The following is a 21,349-nucleotide window of genomic DNA, read 5'->3' as shown; positions in this document are numbered from 1 at the left end:
TGATTTTCTGTCTCTCGAGCCTGATTCTAAAGGTTATGCAAATGTCCTTGTGGCGACAGATCATTTTACAAGGTACGCTCAGGCATTTCCAGCTAAAGACCAACAAGCATCCACCGTAGCCAAAATCCTTTGTGAACGTTTCTTTGTTCATTATGGACTTCCCGCACGGATACATTCCGATCAGGGACGGGATTTTGAGAGCAAGCTCATCCATGATCTACTGAGAATGTTGGGGATTCGAAAGTCTAGAACATCTCCCTATCATCCTCAGGGAGATCCTCAACCTGAGAGATTTAACCGGACGCTGTAATCCATGCTCGGAACGCTGGGTCTCACTCAAAAACAGAGGTGGAGTCAAAACATCAGACAGCTGGTGCATGCTTATAATTGTACCCAAAACGAGGCAACCGGATATTCACCCTATCTCCTAATGTTCGGAAGGGAGGCCCGCCTGCCAGTTTACATCTGTTTTGGAGTATCGGATGAAACCGACAAAGGCTCAACTTACCATCAATATTTCTCAAAACTGAGGAAGGATCTGGAACGCACTTACCACCTCGCTAAAGAAGCTGCTGACAAAAGTCATCAAAAGAACAAGAGAGCACATGACAAATATGTGAAAGAGCAAATCTTAGAAGCCGGTGACCGTGTGCTTTTAAGGAACTTTGGGATCACTGGAAAGCACAAGTTGAAAGAGAGGTGGAGGACAGTACCATACATTATTATGGAGAAGATGCCTAACTTACCAGTCTACAAGGTAAAACCTGAAAGAGGACTTGGGGTGGAGAAAACAGTGCATCGAAACCATCTGCTACCCATTTGTCATCTGGTCAGGTTTCCAGCTGATGCTGAACCAGAGGCTGTGTGGAAACCTGTCACTAGGATCAGACAGAGACAGTCTGAGTCTGCCCAGCCAGTCGATCAAGCAGATGTTGCATTCTCTTCTGATTCTGAGTATGAAGAAGAGGATAGGCCAGCCCCACTACAAGTGAATCTGAGAGAGCTTTTGAAGCAATCAGAGATAAGGTCTAGGGTACCATCTCCAGTCACAACTGAAGTTCAGGTTACTTCGCCCCACGTGACTGTAGATGATGCTGGGTTAGGTTCTAGCTCACCTCACCTGAAAGATTCCCTGCCCCTGTCTGACCTAGATTTAGAAAGGGGAGAAGGGGAGAGGGGTGATGTAGTATGTGAGGGAGAAAATGTTGTTGTTGAACGCTCTACTAGAGTGAAGAAACCAGTCATTAGGTTAAGTTATGATGAACTGGGACAGCCATCAGACCAGCCAGTTGGTGTTTTAACTTGTGGAGTGCTAGTTGGAAGTGGAACGTTTACAGCTCCACAATGTTCTTCTTGTCCTACACTATGGTGTCACTCCATGGCTTTATGTCCCAACTGTGTTGGTGTACGCTTACCTCAGTCCCATACTTTTGTTTGGGTTTTGTAACTTTATTGTTTGATGGGGACATCAAATGGATTTAGAAGGGGGAGGGTGTAGCCCCTGGCTAAAAACATGCACAAAAGCTTTTGAATATTTACAAAATAATCAAAATATGGTATTTATATCAGAAATATAGTTGAGAGCCTGGTATTATTAGGATTTGAATAGGTAATCCAAGTGATTACGTATATATATATGGCGGGGGTTGTTTACTATTGGTCATCTGGGAAAAAACGTAAACAACAGGAAAATGAAGCGGCTCTTGAGGCGACATGTGTATTTACATATGTATATTATTGTTTGTCTGACTAATGTTTTGATTAGTTTAGAGACTATGGACCAAACCTCCTAGTTGTAACGGAAGTTACGGAGGAGGAGAGACAGGAAATGATGGGAAAGAAAAAAAAAAGAGAAGGAGAGGAGAGAGGACGAGCATGAGTAAAATGTAGACTGCACAAGTAAAATCTAACCGCTGCAGTTAAGATATCGGCAGTAAGGTGTGGAAGTGCTACGGAGGAGGGAAAACACGGGGGAGAACCGCGGCTGATGCGAGGAAACGTCGGCTGATTCGAGAAGACGAGATGAATAGGTCAACCTGGCGACACTGGTTCCCGCGTTACGGAGACGTTTCTGCGCGATTTGTATAGCGGAGGTGAAGTAACGTTGGTAGGAATTTACAAACTTCCATGTGTCGGCGGAGCTGACACCTGTGGAGCAAGCAAGTTTGAGTCATTTTAGGGTTTTGTCCGGGAGAAGAGGATTTTCGTCTTGTGCTTCGCACCAGTGTTTCATCAGGCCTGCAACGAGACCGTAAGCGGTACAGAACTGTGTGAGTGTGTGTGGGGCCCATGTGTGTTGTCTTCATAGTTAACAGTATTTCTTCTGATGTACAGGTCCTTCTCAAAATATTAGCATATTGTGATAAAGTTCATTATTTTCCATAATGTCGTGATTAAAATTTAACATTCATATATTTTAGATTCATTGCACACTAACTGAAATATTTCAGGTCTTTTATTGTCTTAATACGGATGATTTTGGCATACAGCTCATGAAAACCCAAAATTTCTATCTCACAAAATTGGCATATTTCATCCGACCAATAAAAGAAAAGTGTTTTTAATACAAAAAACGTCAACCTTTAAATAATCATGTACAGTTATGCACTCAATACTTGGTCGGGAATCCTTTTGCAGAAATTACTGCTTCAATGCGGCGTGACATGGAGGCAATCAGCCTGTGGCACTGCTGAGGTCTTATGGAGGCCCAGGATGCTTCGATAGCGGCCTTTAGCTCATCCAGAGTGTTGGGTCTTGAGTCTCTCAACGTTTTCTTCACAATATCCCACAGATTCTCTATGGGGTTCAGGTCAGGAGAGTTGGCAGGCCAATTGAGCACAGTGATACCATGGTCAGTAAACCCTTTACCAGTGGTTTTGGCACTGTGAGCAGGTGCCAGGTCGTGCTGAAAAATGAAATCTTCATCTCCATAAAGCTTTTCAGCAGATGGAAGCATGAAGTGCTCCAAAATCTCCTGATAGCTAGCTGCATTGACCCTGCCCTTGATAAAACACAGTGGACCAACACCAGCAGCTGACACGGCACCCCAGACCATCACTGACTGTGGGTACTTGACACTGGACTTCTGGCATTTCCTTCTCCCCAGTCTTCCTCCAGACTCTGGCACCTTGATTTCCGAATGACATGCAGAATTTGCTTTCATCCGAAAAAAGTACTTTGGACCACTGAGCAACAGTCCAGTGCTGCTTCTCTGTAGCCCAAGTCAGACGCTTCTGCCGCTGTTTCTGGTTCAAAAGTGGCTTGACCTGGGGAACGCGGCACCTGTAGCCCATTTCCTGCACACGCCTGTGCACGGTGGCTCTGGATGTTTCTACTCCAGACTCAGTCCACTGCTTCCGCAGGTCCCCCAAGGTCTGGAATCGGCCCTTCTCCACAATCTTCCTCAGGGTCCGGTCACCTCTTCTCGTTGTGCAGCGTTTTCTGCCACACTTTTTCCTTCCCACAGACTTCCCACTGAGGTGCCTTGATACAGCACTCTGGGAACAGCCTATTCGTTCAGAAATGTCTTTCTGTGTCTTACCCTCTGGCTTGAGGGTGTCAAGTGTGTCAAGGGTGTCCCTTCTGGACAGCAGTCAGGTCGGCAGTCTTACCCATGATTGGGGTTTTGAGTGATGAACCAGGCTGGGAGTTTTAAAGGCCTCAGGAATCTTTTGCAGGTGTTTAAAGTTAACTCGGTGATTCAGATGATTAGGTTCATAGCTCGTTTAGAGACCCTTTTAATGATATGCTAATTTTGTGAGATAGGAATTTTGGGTTTTCATGAGCTGTATGCCAAAATCATCCGTATTAAGACAATAAAAGACCTGAAATATTTCAGTGAGTGTGCAATGAATCTAAAATATATGAATGTTAAATTTTCATCATGACATTATGGAAAATAATGAACTTTATCACAATATGCTAATATTTTGAGAAGGACCTGTATGTATGGAGTTCTGATAATGACGTAAATGTGGATTCTGGTTATAGGTAAAAACTATTAACATGGTTGTTGGTTCTTGAAAAAATAAGAGCTAGTGGGGCTAAGCTTTTATTTCTGTGCCCAAGTTTTCATTAAAAGAAACTCTTTCTGTTAGCAGGTTGTCTGGGATTATTTGTTATTTTGCTTAAAAGTATGGTAAATGGTTATCACAGGAGCAAGTATTGACTCAACATAGGTAAACCTACGTGGTATCTACCTTATAATTTAAAGGACCCAAATAGACACCCCACCAGTCAGTTGAAGTTATTGTCCCAGTTAATACGGGACAGAGCAGTGGGGTGCTACACTTATATCAGGTCCTGACAAAAACTATGAAAGGCTTGGTTCTGCAGGTTCTTTTTGTTTTCCTTTGGGGAAGGAAAGGAAACCTATTCAGTTCTTTGTTGCACAGGACTATTAAAACACTTGTTGTTTTCTAAGATATCACCAGCTAAAACTTTTAAAACTTTTGAGAGTAATTGGTTTTGTTGAACACATTTTCATTGGTAAAACAAACCTTTAAAATGAAAATGAGAAAAATTGGGTTATTTTTGAAGGTAAGAAAGAATCTGATTGGACAGTGGTACCACACAAAATTAAACTAATTTTATGTTCCCTAAAAGACTCTGCATAGAAAAGGTCTTCAGAACCGTGGAGTTATTTTCCACCACAGTACCACGTTTTTTTAAGCATGCTTTTTCTTTATTTTAAAGAAGATCTGTGTTTTTGTTTTGTTTTTGGCTTTTTAGCATAATGTTTGTCTGAAGCTTTTATGAACTGGGTTAGGAGCAAATATGATCTGAGGTAAATTAGGAGCTGTGAACTAGTAATTTTTAAATCTGATTATTGTCCAAGCAGAAATAATACACTAACAGGTCTGGGGATATTTAGCCACTCCTTCAATCTCTGCAGAGAGCTAACATCATTGTTTAATGCAATAGTACTCAACCTGTTGTTCCTGGACTCCTGAAGCCCGTAAGCCATAGATTTTGGGTCCATAAAATTATAATACTTAATTAAAGGTAGACTGATTACCTATTAAAATAGATCTAAGCCAATGATGGGTTCCAGTCATTTGGTGGCTTTGAAATGCAATAATACTCAAGATTTCTACTCTGGGGGACACAGATTGGGGCTGAAGAGTTTAGTTTTGGAACCAAGGTTAGGATTTTTTATAACGGAATAAAGACAAGTAAAATCCTTCATTTTAGGAAAAGAAAAGAAATAAAGGCCCTCTTAACACTAAAGAGGATGGTCGGCTCAAACTCCAGTCTCCTTGTTTGATTTCTTAGGGTTTAAAGATTAAAAGAATACATAGGAGTAGAAAGGTACACAAGGTGATTTCAGATTACGAAGAGATAAAATATTGGAACATTTATCAGCATTTGGATTATTAAAGAGGGGTTCTAGTAATAAGTTTCTCCCCAACTCCCTTTGAAACACTATGTGGAAAAAAAGTCCAGTTTGGAGTCAAGCTTCTTATCTTAATTTCTGATTAAGTCAAACACTGCAGTTTTTGTTTTGTTCGGGTATACCATAAAAATGTCAACGCTGGCTTAAAATACTTCTTTGCTTTTAACCTGAGCAGAGAAATTCTGGAATACAGCTGGGATCAAATTGAGAAACAAAAAGAGAATTATAACAATAACCCTCAGGATTGTAGTTATTATTATTACAGAGTTACAGTACAAAGAATTGGCAAAAGGTTTCAACATCAGTGAATTTGGATTAATTTAAGAGAAAACTGTTGCTGTGCTTCTAAATACTTTGAGATTTTTTGGACTATGTGCACTCATCTTAAAAAAAAGGATCCTGAAGATTGTCATAACAAAATTGATCAATTACAGCATTAAAAGATATGGCTGAGAAAACATATTCTGAAAAGAGATTGTTAAAAATTTATTTGAATTCTTGAAGCTTCAAATTTGGCCATTTGTCTGTCTTTGATGTTTTGTCTTTGTTTTGATGGAATGAATGTTTGTTTATATGTTGCATGAAACAATAATCCATGTTTAGAATAATGTTTCTAAATCCCAGATTGATTAAACCTTCAAGAGAGTTAAGAAGCAGCTTGTTTCTGAGGTAGGTGCATGTTAATAGTTTTGCAGTTTAAGGTTCACTAAGATGGGTTGGAATGAAGAAACTGTGGGTCCTGCCCATAGGCTGCCAATCAAAGGTTAGTTCTGACTGACTCCGCCCACCTACCAGGTTGGTTCATGCCTTTGTTGTCATGGTAATGCTCAGCACCTCCCTTCCTGAGTTTTAACACTGTTTAAGAGACAATAGAATCTAAATGCTTGTAGTGATTGTTGCCTTAAAAACATGTTTTTTTTGTATAATAATTAAGGATGTAGCATGACTTTTAGATTTATGTGTTTTACTATTAAAAGGTTAATGAATTCAATTCAATTAAATTCAAAAATACTTTATTAATCCCAAAGGGAAATTAAATGTTGTTATAGCTCATATTATGAAGGTTTCCTCAAAGAGCCGTTGTAGATGCTGATGGCAGGAAGGATCTCCTGTAGCGCCCCGTCTTACAGCAGATCTGAAGAATCCTCTGACTGAAGACACTCTGTTGTTGTAGGACAGTCTCATGAAGAGGATGCTCAGGGTTCTCCATAATGTTCTTCATTTTATGAAGAATCCTTCTTTCCACAATGATCTCCAGAGGTTCCAGAGGAGTCCCCAGAACAGAGCCAGCCTTTTTTATCAGCTTGTTGAGTTTTTTTAAGTCCCTGGCTCTGATGCTGCTTCCCCAGCAGATGATGGTAGAAGAGATCACACTTTCCACAACAGACTTATAGAAGATATGCAGCATCTTGCTGCAAACACCAAAGGACCTAAGCTTCCTCAAGAAGTACAGTCTGCTCTGTCCCTTCTTGTAGATGGCTTCACAGTTGCATCTCCACTCTAGTCTGTTGTCCAGGTGAACACCGAGGTATTTATACTCCTCCACCACCTCCACTTCTTCTCCCATGATAGAAATACTTTTTGACTTATTCCTGTTTCTCTTAAAATCTAAAATCATCTCCTTTGTTTTAGTCACGTTCAAAATGAGATGATTGTTTCCACACCATGCCACAAAGCGGTCCACCACCTTCCTGTACTCATCTTCTTGTCCATCTCTGATCCACCCCACGACTGCAGAATCATCCGAGTATTTCTGCAGATGACAGGAGTCTGTCTTGTACTGGAAGTCTGAGGTGTACAGAGTGAAAAGGAATGGTGAGAGTACAGTCCCCTGTGGTGCTCCTGTGCTGCTGACTACCTGGTTAGACTCACAACCCTTTAGTCTCACAAACTGTGGTCTGTTTGTCAGGTAGTCTTTGATCCAGAAGATTGTTGAGGCCTCCACCTGAGTCTTCTGGAGTTTCTGACAAAGCAAATCAGGTTGGATTGTATTAAATGCACTGGAGAAATCAAAGAACATGATCCTCACAGTGCTGCTGGCTTTGTCCAGATGACAGTGGGTTTGTTGAAGCAGGTGTATGATGGAATCTTCAACTCCAACTCCACAGCGATAAACAAACTGAAGGGTGTCCTGATGGTTTACTGTTTGCTTACTCAGGTGGGCCAACAGGGGTCTCTCTAGGACCTTCATGATGTGAGATGTCAGGGCAACAGGTCTATAGTCATTGAGGACTGATGGGTGAGTTTTCTTTGGTACCGGAACAAGACAGGAGGTCTTCCACAACACCGGAACCTTCTTCTGGGCCAGGCTAAGGTTGAAGAGGTGCGGCAGAATCCCACAGAGCTGCTCTGCACAGGCCTTCAGGACTCTAGGGCTGACATGATCTGGACCTGCAGCCTTATTCCTATTCAGTCTCTCCACCTGACTTCTTGAGACACACAGGTGGAAGGGGGAAGCAAAGGAAGCATCAGCATCTTCTGATATGGTTGAAGGCAAATATGTAGAAGCAGAAGGGTCTAGGGCTGAGGTGGAAGATAAAAAATGTGAGGTGTTACTGGACAGCTGTGAGTCCTGTGGGTCAAAGGAAGATGGAATGTCTGTTTGGCTGTGAGCAGGAGAGGAGGATGCGAAGCTGGTTTCTGAACTGAACCTATTGAAGAATGTGTTCAGTTCATTGGCTCTGTCCAGACCTCCATCGGTCTGATCTTCTTTCTGCTTGAAGCCTGTGATCTTCTTCATCCCTGTCCACACATCTCTGATATTGTTTTGCTGGAGCTTGCTCTCCAGCTTCTTCTTGTACACCTCCTTGCTGTCTCTTATCTTGACTTTAAGTTGCTTCTGTATAATCCTTAATAATTCTGTCTCCCTCTCTGAAGGCTCTTTTTTTCTTGATAAGCAGGTCCTTCAGGTCACTGGTGATCCAAGGTTTGTTATTGGGGAAGCATCTCACGGTTCTGGTGGGGATGATGTTATCCACACAGAAGATTATATAGTAGGTTACACACTCAGTCATGGCATTGATGTCCTCTCCATGTGGCTGGCACAGTGCGTCCCAGTCTGTAGCCTCAAAGCAACCTTGCAGAGCTTCTTCAGCTTCCTGTGACCATTTTCTCACAGTCCTCTTTATTACAGGTTGTCTCTGAACAAGGGGCTTATATTTCGAGCAGAGAAAAACAAGATTGTGATCTGATTTGCCTAGAGGAGGTTGTGCTGTAGAGATGTATGAGTCCTTGACATTTGTCCAAATCCAATGTTTTGTTTTCTCTGGTAGAGCAGCTGACAAATTGTTGAAACGTTGGAAGTGTAGCAGAGAGTGAAGCATGGTTAAAATCACCAGAAATTGCCACAAAAGCATTGGGGTTTTGTGTCTGTAGCTTAGCAACAACTGAGCTGATGGCATCACATGCAGTGTCAGCAACAGCGGAAGGTGGAACGTAAACTGTTACCAAAATAACACTGGTGAACTCTCTGGGTAAATAATATGGACGAAAACTTACTGCCAACAGTTCAATATCTGGACTGCAGAAATGACACTTCACAATGACATGTCCTGGATGACACCATCTGTTGTTCACAAGTACTGCCAGTCCACCTCCTTTACATTTGCCGCTCCTCTTTAAATCTCTGTCTGCTCGTATGGTTAAAAAGCCCGGCAGAGAGACGCTGGAGTCGGGGATATGATCCTGCAGCCATGTCTCAGTAAAACACATGATACTGCATGCCCGGTACTCTGGCTGGGTCCTTTGTAGGGCTTGGAGTTCATCCAACTTGTTTCCCAACGATCTCACATTGCCCATCATAATCGACGGAAGAGATGGTTTGAACTTTCTCCTTCTCTCTCTTCTCTTAGCTCCTGCTCTGCATCCACGGCGTCTCCTTTTCAACTCATCAGGGATTTGGGGTTGTAGTTGAAGTATTATTTGAGCTTTTGAGATATTAATCAGCTGCTCCCGGTTGTAAGAAACAACCCCGTTGCAATGGCAATGCATCATAACAAATGTCCAAAAATAGAAAGTATTAAGAAAAATCCTCCAAGCTGCACAGCATCCGACACTGGAGTGGACAGTCATACAAAAAAAATCAACTGTATCCACCACAAGAGGAATAGTTCCCAAAAAAGAATAAATCAGAATCAAAAGTAACAAAGCTACTCCAACCTGCTGCCACCTTGAGCGGTGCAATTCTAGAATAATGAAATAGTTTAAACTAGTTTGAAGAATTTGTTTTGCATACAGAATCATTGGTGATTTACTAGATTGAAAGTTTTCCCTGGTGCCATTAAGCTAACTGACAGTTCAAGATATGCCAAAAGTAAGGAATATATTTTTGATAAAGAATCTGAGTCATGACTTCATACTTGGTGGGAATTATTTATTAGATTCAATGTGTAGGGTTTATGCATCCAAATTACATTAGATGTCCATTAATCTAATACTTAACTTCATACAAGACAAATCAAGATGATATGTGACTAATTTCTAAGTGAGACATTGATGAACTGAATAACTGAAGTTTGTGTTTTGTTGTTAATGGAACTGAATAGCAGTTAAAAACATCTGGATTTTCTTTATGTTGCTTTCGTTAAATTCATAGAGACACATAGTTATGTCAGAATTAATTTCTTTGGTTCTAGGTTATGTGATCTTGGTTACTAGAACATTTTTGTTCAAACTTTTTGCTGGATTGTCACATGGGTTGGACCCTGTGCCAGAAGAGGGGAATGTCAGAATAAAGTAACATGGGGTTCCAAAAGTTTTAGCACTCATGGGAAAAAGGGTAGCTCATACCTCCAGTGAGGACATAGTGACAATGCGAGAGAGACGTTGTACTTTGTTTATATAAATGGTGCATAGCTCCCTAAGACCACATTCTGAAAACCTCTCTGAAAGCATGGTGTTGATTCTTTTGTGAAATGTTATATCTCCACCGATTAGATCATTTTTGAAATTTTCTTTGGGTATGCTGAATCTATGAAATATTGACCTGTGATCAGACCTTACTCAAACATCATGTCACATTTTTAATATTCAGAATATTTAGCTGATGGTCACTGCTAGTATATCAGGTGAAGTCAGAAGATCAATTCTATTTGATTTTGCTGGATATTTTGATGAAGTTCCATGTAATTAAGCACCTAGGGTAATAATGAACCACTGCATTTACATAGCAAAATCCAGAAGGAAGACAAAGGCTTCATTTTGTTGGTGTTTTGGAAACAGAACAATTTGTTTGTTTCTTGCGCTGTTGAAGGTCATAGAATGGTTGTGATTCCTCTGTAGATCGGGGAGATACGTTTTTGGGCTACAAACGCACTGTGCATATCACCCACAGAGTGATGGAGACATGGAGCGTGAGAATGGGACTTAGAAATTAAAATTAGCCAAGTGTTGTGAAGGCTCTGCCTATTGTTCTCACTTATATAAGGTTGAGACAAAGGACACAGGCAAATCTCAGTCCTTTTGAAGTGCTGTGTGGCAAGTCTCCTAATTTGGACATGGGGATATTGCCAAGATCATTTTCTTCCACATCTTTGTGTGAAGATAGGATGTTGTTTTACTGTCAAAACCTGTCCACTGTGTTTTCTCAAGTTTCACAGACGGTGAAGGCTGCATTACCAGAAACAGCCACTTCCACCCTCCAGTCCTTTATTCCTGGCGACTGGATTCTGGTCAGAGAACCTAGGAGAAAACACAGGAAGTCCAGGGCTGGAATGGCCCATATCAGATCCTACTAGTCACCCAGGAAAGCTGCAGGAAAGCTCCAGCTCCTCCAGCTTCATCTGGCTTCCAGGACACAAGTCATCTTCCAACTGGATCATCCACGGCCCGAAAGGTGTGAGGACAGCGGACCACCACAAGACAAAGAACTGTAAGCTGATCACTGGTGAGTGATTGAAGAGGTGGTTGAAGAACACTATTCTTACAAGGGCACAATCTCTTGGGCAGTGCAACGTTATTTCAGAATCTACTTATCACATTGCCTGAAAGTTAGAAATCATAAGGTCATTTGCCTCACTGCACACACACCACAGTGAGAGACACATAGGAAACATACAGGGAAGACCTCTACACATTTGCACATAGCCTTTCTCTGGATGATGGACTGGTGACCTCTGCAACAGAGAGACAGTCAAACATGCGCCATGATGCTTATTCCCCTTAATTTCTTAATATTTGGTGGCTATTAGGCTCCTTTGCCTGGACAGCGAGGGTCAGCCAAATTCTTTTCTCCCACTTTGACAACGAAACTGACACTGAGGAGGAAATCTCAGGTGTTTTTATTTAACTTTCATGTTTATTGCTTGATATCTATCATTATGGTATTATTACAAATTTGAAATGTGTTCATTTCCACCGTTGTTTAGTTGGACTATGGAAGCCTAACTTCCAGCAGGTTAGAGTTCCTGTTACTAAACATATTTCTAGAGGAGCTTCCTACGACCGCCCAGCTGTACCAGACTGGTAACAGGGCAGCTTGAAGTGCAGAAACCACTCAGGAGAGACAGCAGGATTTTTGAGTTTTGTTTATGATTTGTTTTCTTTGAAAAAAAACAAAAAAAACTCTTTGCTTTCAGTACCAGAAGAAAGGACGTTCCACTTCAAGGCCACGATGCAGCTGTCTGTTCTGATGCTAATGATTAGTATTGCAAGTATTTTTATTACTCTTGTGTTCATTTGGGGAAAGGTACAGCAAAGATAATTTGTGGCTAATCTGAGTAATTACGCCAATAATACTCATCAGTTGATTCGAAGAGAGATTCATCACTTTTCTGACTACCATGATCATGCTGAAAATGTCTCGTGGCAACTGATGCATCAAACCGCGAGGAAGATAAGAAATGACAGTTGCTATGTTTGTTGTTTGATTCCACGTGCTATTAATGATCAACCATGTTTAGTACCTATTCCTATTGATACTACTTTCTTTCCAGTTAGGCAACATAACCAGCTGGTGGAGGTTATTTTGTCTTGGGTGAGGAATTATATTGTAAGGCAAAGCAGAAATGTTAGTAGATTTTCTAGTGAGCCTAATTTAATGTGCTACTACAGGAATTCTTTATAGATTTTGGGGTAATAGGAATCAATAAGATATCCAGATATAGGTACAGATATTTGTATTGCACAGAAGGAAAACACACCTTATTTCCTTGGAAAGAGAGAAGGTTGCAAAACTATTATGTCTGTTTCATGTGCTTTAATCCACAAACATAAATTTGAGTCATGTCCTATCAGAACTGCTGCTTATACCATTTTAGGATCTTTGGTCCCAGAGCCTTTTGTATTAACTCTTAATCTGACAGCCGTATCGAATGGAAGTAAGTTGTATGGCCAGGCAGGTAAATTAACCAGGGTTCTTGTTACTTTTCCTAGTAGAGATGGGTACTCATATCCTAAGAACATGGTTTGGATGTGTGGAAATAGATCACATCTGTATCTGCCTGCTAATTGCTCTGGAGTATGTTATCTAGCTCACTTACTACCTACAGTCACAACTTATAATTCAATCAGCCCATTATTAGAGAGGAAGACAATGCTCAAATGGCAAAAGAGAGCTAGGATTCCACATTGGAAAGGGATTTTGGGTACACTTATTCCTAGTTATGGTGCTGCTAAAGATTAATGAGTTGTCAGTTGAGTTAGAATATCTTACTGCTTTCACGGTGGACGGTTTCACTGTTCTGACCAAGGAGCAGCAAGCTCTTAGAATGATGAGTTTGCAAAGGAGAATGGCTTTGGATTACCTGTTAGCTGAGAGGGGTGATGGTTTTAAAGAATTTCCCTTTAGTTGTGATTATCTTGTAATCAGAAGAAAGGAGTTGTAATGGAAATTCTTGTATTAAGTGCTCTAACGTGTTCCAAAGTGTATGACCTTTAGGTTACCTCTCTCCTCAGAACATCTGTGTTAGAGGAGGAAGCTGTAAAAGCCATTATCAGACGTTTAGTGGTTAAAACCCATGCTTTAGGGTGATGTCTCAGGAAGAGCAGATGGTTTGCTCGTAGATAACTTTGTTACCCCTGACCTTAGGAGGGTCTAGGGCCATAAAACACAGACTCTTTGAAGTTGAGGTAACACCCACATACTCTTTAAATAGTAAATGTTGATTGGGGCTCTGCTTCACTGACCAAGCTCAGTGACAGGGTCTTCAAACGCTGAATGCCTTTGAATAAAACTTATAAAGACAAAGCCCGGTTTTGCTCTTTTAATGAGTTAATTTCTCTCCTACTTTAATAAGAAAATTCCACTACAGTACTCATCCATCCAGGTAATTGTTGAGGCATTTACGGATGTCTTCTGGAGCTTCTCGCTCGATGAATCGTGTTAAATGTTACAGAGAAATCAAAGAACATCATCCTCACACTGCTGCCTGCTTTTTTCAGATCACAGTGAGTTTGCTGTAGTTGGTGTATGATGCAATCTTCAGCTCTCTTTTTCTGCTAGATTTTGGTTTTGTTTCTCCCAACACACCTCCTTGCTGTCTCTAATCTCGACTTTAATTTTGCTTTTGTGAACTTCTCAATATTTCCACGACTTTTCCCTGAAAGCGTTCTTTTTCTCTTGTCAAGCAGTTATTTCAGGTCACTGGTGATCCAGGGATTGTTGTTGATTGAAGAAGCATCTCACCGTTCTGGAAGGGGTGGATAAGTCCTCACAGAACATAACATGCGCAGTCACATACTCAGTCATTGCGTTGATGGCACTGATGTCATATCCATGGGGCTTGTGGAGTCCATAACCTCGAAACTACAACGCAAAGTTTCTTTAGCTTACTTTGACTATTTTTTCAGTTCCTTTTAACCACAGGTTACCTCTGAACTATGGGTTTATACACCAAGCAGGCAACACGAGATTATAATATAATGTAAAGAGGGGGTCATGCAAAGAAAGTACATTCCTCCCTGACATTTCCATAAAACAAATCCAACTTTTTTGTTTTTTCTGGTAGAGCAGCTGACAAAACGGTTAGTATAGCAGTGAGGTATGGTTAAAATCTCCAAATATTACCAAAAAAGCATCGGGGTGTTGTCTTTGTAGGAATCCCACATTCTTTTTTGCAATCTCTCCTAACAAAACTTCTTAACTTCACATACCTGGCAGGTGCTGAATGACCGGAATACCGAGATCTTTCAGGTCATCTGCATTCCCTACACCAGAAAGCATGAGGAGTTGAGGGGAATTGACGGCTCCTCCGCTCAAGATCACTTCTTTATCTGCAAACACCTGAAAAGACGATGGGAGAACTCAGTCTGTAAAAGCAAAACTCATGGAAAATGGCACAAACAATTATATTAATTACATTTTTGATCAGTCTTTAATCTATTGTTGTATGTGTGACAGTTTTGCAACATTCAGGCTTCTTACTCTCTTTTTCTCCCCACTCTGCATGTACTCCACCCCCACAGCACGCTTGCCATCAAACAAGATCTTGGTGGTCATGCAGTGCACTTCTGCCTTCAGATTGGGTCGTCCCAGTGCAGGTCTGAGGTAGGCGCTGGCACTGCTCCATCTCTTCCCTGGAAACATTTATTTATAAAAGATCCATCTGTGCTGTACATCTGCAGGTAGCGAACCTACATCTTCCATCCGGTTCATCGCTTCATTTTTAAGAAAATATTATCTGCACTTTTTAAAGATTTTAGCTTTAATTCTAGATTAGAAGTTTGTTTTTCATGTGGTAGCCTGTTTTATAAATGTTTTCTAAAATGACTGTTTCTAATTAAATTATATAACCATGTGATTCTGCTTTTTTGATAGTCTTAAAAGGTCTTAACAGTGTTTATATTCTGGTTCTGCTTATTGTGAAGTTTTTCAATGTGCAACAGGGACTATAAATATACATATAAATAGGAAATACTACCAATGTTACTACATGAGCTGTTGAGTTAAAGGTGCCCATTTGGGGTGCACATACAGGTTCAACAAATGGGATTTCTTTTACACACCTTAAGTGAGATGTTATTCCCATTTTGATTATGTTAAAATCAGATGCCCATGATCCTGTTACCTTTGTAGATGGTCATGTCCATCCAGCCAACGCCTTCCTGTTGGTTACCGTTCATATCATCAGTGAAGGGGTATCCAGCCTGCTGGCCTGCTTCAATAAAAGCCTTGTGCAGGGGATGGTTTGTCTTTCCTCTGGACACACGAAGAGGTCCACTGCCACCCCTGTACCTGCAATACAAAAGGAAGAACACACATTTACAACATTTCACAAATATTTAGCAGTTTTCAAACTCCCCAAGGATGTGCAGGATTATTACACAGGTCTCTCTGCTACAGTATGTGCATAAATGTCACCTAAATGGCCTCATGATGTTGATAATAAAAACACTACATAACACATGCTTCTCAATGCAGACACTCTGTATGTACAGATGACAATTCAAATGCTGGGAGTGATACTAGTTAAACTAATAGTGAGCCAAAGGGCTTTATTCACAGTCCTGGAGCCCTCTGAGACAGTCAGTCTGTACTTTCAGCCAAAGAGAGTCAGGTGAATATTAGGAATGGAAAAAAGTTAAGCCAAACTAGAATTAAATGACATTATTGACAAAAACCCCCAATTCTTAGTGCAAAGACTTTGAATACAAAACTTTGAACATGGCAATAAATCAGGTAGCTTTTTAGCTAACCAGTTAAAAATAAATAAAGAAAAGACAACTATATTTGCTGTTAAAGACTTGTTAGGAAATACAGTTCATGATCCAGAAAGAACAAACAGCACTTTCAGAGATTTCTACAAAGCTTTATACTCACCACAGATAGACCCAACAGATAACAACATTGATCAATTTCTGGATAAAATAACACTTCAGCCGAAATCCAAGAGGCTCTCATCAGCATGCCCAATAAAAAGGCTCCAGGCCCAGATGGATTCCCAACCGAGTTCTACAAAGAACTCTGGAATATTTTGGCACCAATATTTCAAAGAATGTTGCAGGAAACCAAAGAAAATGTAATACGTCCGCTAAATATAAATGTTGCCAACATAACTCTCCTGTTAAAACCAGGAAAAGACCCAGTACTTCCTACCAGCTACCGTCCCATATCACCTATTAATGTTGATCTCAAAAAAATCTGTAAAGCCCTATTAAAAAGACTAGAAAAGGTAATTCCTCTCATAATACATCCTGACCAAAATGGTTTTATAAAAGGGAGGCAATTTATCCACAAATTTATGCAGATTACTTAATAGACTATTCCAACAGTAAAAATATTGAGACCAATATATTATCTCTAAATGCGGAAAAAGCATTTGATAGAGTTAACTGGAAATTCTTGTTTGCAACCTTGACTAAATGTGGTTTTGTAAACACTTTCATAAACTGGTTAAAAATATTATACTGTTCCCCAGTAACATCTATCAGGATAAATAACCAAACATCTTCCAGCTTCTATCTTCAGAGGGGCACCAGGCAGGGATGCCCACTTTCCCCATCATTATTTGCTATTTTTATTGAACCACTAGCAGCAGCAATCAGGCAAGCTAAAGATATTAAAGGCATAAATTGCATCAATATTGAACATAAAATCAGTGTTTATGCAGATGATATATTACTTTTTCTCCAGCGTTTTCTCCTCTGTCTCTCAGGAAATTGGATTAATAAATTATTTCTCAAAAATTGGTTAAAATCGACAGTTCTTCCATTTAATTGTTCTTTCCATAATTCCCTTAATACACAACTACATTCAGGGAATATTACATACTTGGGTATTAATGTTTCTCCTAGATTGGGAGACTTAACAAAACTAAACCACATCCCGCTTTTAAAAAAAGTGGAAGATAATATTGCTAGATGGAAATCTCTACCCATATCACTCATGGGCAGGGAAGCTTCAATAAAAATGATGGTCTTGCCAAAAATCAATTACTTACTCTCAATGATCCCAAATAAACCATAATCTGACTGGTTAAGATTTCTGGACTCCTCCATCACTAAATTTCTTTGGAAAGATAAACCCCTGCGTATTAGCTTAAAAACGCTGCAAAAGACCAAAGATAAAAGGAGGACTAGATCTGCGTAACTTTCATTATTACTTCTTAGCCGACAGGCTACAATACATCTCAAAATGGTTTAAACACAGTCCTCTAGATTAACCCTGGCTAGACATAAAACAGACATGCAATATTAAGATTTCAGATCTACCATTTATTAGCTTAAATATAAAACGACATGTATGGTTTAAAAGCCTCTAGGACAGCATGGTGGGAATATCTAAAAATGACAAGGTCTTCACTAATCCCATTTAGATGTACACCCATCTGGAACAACCCTGACATCCTACAAAAAAAATAATAATGATAAACTTTGCAGATATAAAGGAATTGAATACCTGACCGACTAGGCTGCGCAGCTCAACACAGACATCGCAGCTCTGACGTCACCTGGGATTATAAAACCTGCGGAAAATAAACATTCGTTGCCATTTCCAGCGTGCCTCACAGAACGACGCATCGGAGGTGGATATTTGGAGAAACAAAAGCTGGCAGGCGAACTTTTTTTCTCCACACAACCATTCCTGGAAGAGCTTGAAGGATGCGGCGGGGGTGCTTGGATCGGGGCTGTGTGTGGAGATTGCGCTGTGTGGGTGTGGCTTCGTCTGTTTTTCGGGGATGAAGCTCACCTGTGGGATTGTCCCCCTGTCCTTTGGGGAAGGGGATTCATGACGTTTGGGTTCGGGGGCATGTGTTGGATATCTGCGTCCTGATTGGGAGTGGCCCTGTGGGGAAATTCGTTTTGGGGTACATTGGGGGTTGGGGGCTAATGGGGTTGGGATCATAATTCATTGGAGGTTTGGGACTGTTTCATCCTGTGATGCGGTAGTCCCGGCGGTGGTTGTCCTGGTGTTTCTGCGCTCTGGGGGGCCTTCAGATGGCTCGGATCTCCTCTGTATCTGTCCCTGGTCCAGGGGGGCAGGTCTGTGGCTCCTGACACTTGCTATTGCATATTTTTATGGAGAAACCTTGTATACACAAGCACGCTCACACTCGGACCCACAGGTGTTTAGATTCAGGTGCTAACAGATACACAAATGTTCTATATTGAGCTGCATTCACCACTAAATACATCTTGCATTCATAAGTACCGTGCACTTTTTGGTAAAAAAGCTGTTAATATGAACGTTTCTGCAGGTGTAGAAGCAAGCAGGGTGTTATCTTGTATTCTCTTCATCTTTCTTTCTCTCCTCCATTCTTTTCTCCTTCTCTCTACTTTTCCTTTTTGCCCCACCTCTCTCTCTTTCATGCTTCTTATTTATTTCCTTTTTCGTTTCTGTCTCTGTGTCTGTAACAAATGAAATAATCCCAAAGCAGTTTCTAATAAAGTTTCTTTTATAAATATAAAGCAGAGCTTCAAAGCGTTCTCCACTTGTGAAAGTAAATCTGACTTTTTCTTGGCAGACAACAATTCTAAATGTGTTACACACACACACACACCCACACACACATGCACGAGACAAAAAACAGGGCTCACCATACTCAGTGCACATCTTTCATAGGCAGGGGAGGACTTGTTTCAGAAACGTTCCGTCATTTCTTCACGTTTGCACCCATATAACATGGATTTTCAGACACGCCGGTATGTGGCAAGATAAACAGTGCGATTGTAGCTTAAATTTTCAACATACAATCTCATATACCCAGAGTCAATAAACTAATCACTGCAACACTTCATAACCGCCAAAACCTTTTTTCCCATGACTGAAGATGTTTTTCCAAACTTGGAACTGAGGGACCTCAACTTAAGCACTATATTTATAACATAGCATCGGACTGGCTGATTTGATGATGTTTGTAAGTCCTAAAGAACTGATAGTATTGTTTAGAGTATGTACTTTCATTGTTCAAACTATTTTCCACAATTGGTTCCATGACAGCAAAAATAAATGTTAATTTAATGTCAGCAAATTACCATTAAATGCTATTATTTCGTACTGTTTGCTAGCACAATTGCATTACTTAATGGCACACATTACTTAATGGGACCTATGAAGTGAAGTAGCTATTTTGTTAATGGGTAAGTTTTATTTTTAAAGTAATCTTGTGTTTGTGAGGTTTTGATTGCATGAAGTTAGATGTTTATAGACAAAAAAAGAAGAAAGTGATACATTTACAAGTGATAAACACCCATCGTAACTTTTTCCATATGGATATGGAATTTATGTCCATATCGCCCATCCTAACTTTGACCACACTCATGCTTATTAACAAGTCGTTTACAGAATAAATAAAAACATTTTAAACTAAGTACCTATTTTCTCCCAGTTCATGGCACTGAGCTTTTCTGAAGTAAGGCAGACAATGCTCATAGTCCCAGCCCTCTGCACCCTCTCTCTGCCAGCGGTTGTAGTCCTCGGCATGCCCACGTATGTAAACCATGGCATTAAGGGAGGAGGACCCTCCCCAAACACGACCTCTGGGCCAATACATCACCCGGTTGTCCATGTGGGCCTGAGGTAAAGTGTGGTAGTACCAGTTATATCTGAGGAGGAGTGAAAATAAACACAACAGGACAATAAAAAAATTATTATCAAAACAAACGATTTACAGGTCTGTGTAAAACAGAGGTAACTTGATATTTAATTGTTTAAATAAGTATAAGAGATTAATTATTTATACTTGTCATCACATAGGTTGTAGGTCAGTGCAGCTGGCATGTGGATCTTCCATGAGAGTCGTGAGCTTCCCAACCACTTGTCCTTGGGCCCGGCTTCCAACAGGCACACGGACTCCTGTGGGTCTTCTGTGAGGCGGTTGGCGAGGACGCAGCCTGCTGAACCAGCCCCAATAACTACATAGCTATAGGATGGGGTTTTCTGATTGGCTGAAGGTGAGGATGAAGCATTCTGGTGAGAAGCTGAGGTAGTGAAACATCTGCAATAGAGAAGGAGCAGTTAAAAAGAAGCCCCATGTGCTTGGTCTTGGTTATATAGCGACTTTGTTTTGTAAGAAAGTTAAAAGAAGCACCTGCCATCCTTCATAAATCTCCTCCAGATTCCTGTCACAAGTCTATAGGCTCCTGCTTGGCCCACCATGGCCAGAGACAGCATTTTTGGGGAAGCTTCCTTTATTAACTGTAATTTATAGCAATGATTTGTCAATGGCATGCTACAGGAAACCAGGTGCATCTAAAACTGAAACCAGTAAATATGACAGAGTTGAACTAGGTGAGGATTTCTTCAATTACAGACCTGCCAAAAAAGATGAATTAGACAGAAAGGCTTTTTTTGACAGGCTGCAAGTGATTGAGTCACTTCTCGTCTCATTAAATGTCACCAGCTAAAAATAATGTATATGACTAATTTTAAACATCACACATTCATGACTAATGCTTAGTCATGATTTGTTGTTGGGTTTCTTTTCTTTCATAATAATGCATTTTCTGACTTACACGTACTTACTAGAGGGTGACACGGGAGTGGATTTTCTCTCCTGTCCCATCCCGCTCCCACAGAAAAATCTCTTGTCCCATCCCAATCCCAGGCCAGCATAAAAAAAAAAAAATCCTGTCCCATCCCACTCCTGGTAAATTGACTCCCGCTCCCATTTAGAACGACTCCCACTCTTGTGCCACTCCCATTTTTGTTTTCTTCATTTAGTCTTTTGGCAATTTATTTGAAGGACCAGTTATGTCCCTGTTTTTAGCTGTAGTAAAGGCCAGTTAAAATAAAAAGAATAATAATGAAGAAATAATAAAATATCAAACAAGGAAACAGACTATGCCTATCTTAGCTGAATAAACAAAATGTACATAGTTGTATTTTACTCATTTATTAAGTGATTGTTTCCTTTGAACAATCACATTACTTTTATGTTTCAAATTGCTGAAACGAAAGAAAAATGCACCTAGTAAGAGAACTGTTCTTGGTGAACAAAAGTGCAAAAAGGCATTACCTTCACAATTTAGAAACTGTAGCTCAATGGTTCACAGCCCTGGTCCTCAGGGACCCCTTCT

The 21,349-nt window shown here is 40.5% G+C and overlaps 1 protein-coding gene across 1 annotated transcript in view; it reads right to left on the bottom strand.

Annotated features, from left to right (window-relative positions):
• The window catches only part of chdh (choline dehydrogenase), a 33,457-nt gene extending 12,108 nt beyond the window's left edge, over positions 1 to 21,349 (bottom strand). Inside the window, exons 1-7 of the mRNA XM_047367153.1 lie at positions 21,289 to 21,349; positions 20,362 to 20,468; positions 20,014 to 20,268; positions 19,646 to 19,876; positions 15,400 to 15,566; positions 14,757 to 14,908; positions 14,486 to 14,615 (exon numbers count right to left, since the gene is read on the bottom strand). Of these exons, the coding sequence (XP_047223109.1) occupies positions 14,486 to 14,615; positions 14,757 to 14,908; positions 15,400 to 15,566; positions 19,646 to 19,876; positions 20,014 to 20,268; positions 20,362 to 20,444 (1,018 nt within the window). The 5' untranslated portion in view covers positions 20,445 to 20,468; positions 21,289 to 21,349. The remainder of the gene's footprint in view (positions 1 to 14,485; positions 14,616 to 14,756; positions 14,909 to 15,399; positions 15,567 to 19,645; positions 19,877 to 20,013; positions 20,269 to 20,361; positions 20,469 to 21,288) is intronic.

The sequence above is a fragment of the Girardinichthys multiradiatus genome, chromosome 1 (genome assembly GCF_021462225.1).
Source record: "Girardinichthys multiradiatus isolate DD_20200921_A chromosome 1, DD_fGirMul_XY1, whole genome shotgun sequence".
NCBI classification, from domain to species: domain Eukaryota; kingdom Metazoa; phylum Chordata; class Actinopteri; order Cyprinodontiformes; family Goodeidae; genus Girardinichthys; species Girardinichthys multiradiatus.
The sequence above is the reverse complement of the archived record's forward strand: the minus strand, read 5'-3'. Positions and strand labels throughout refer to the sequence as shown.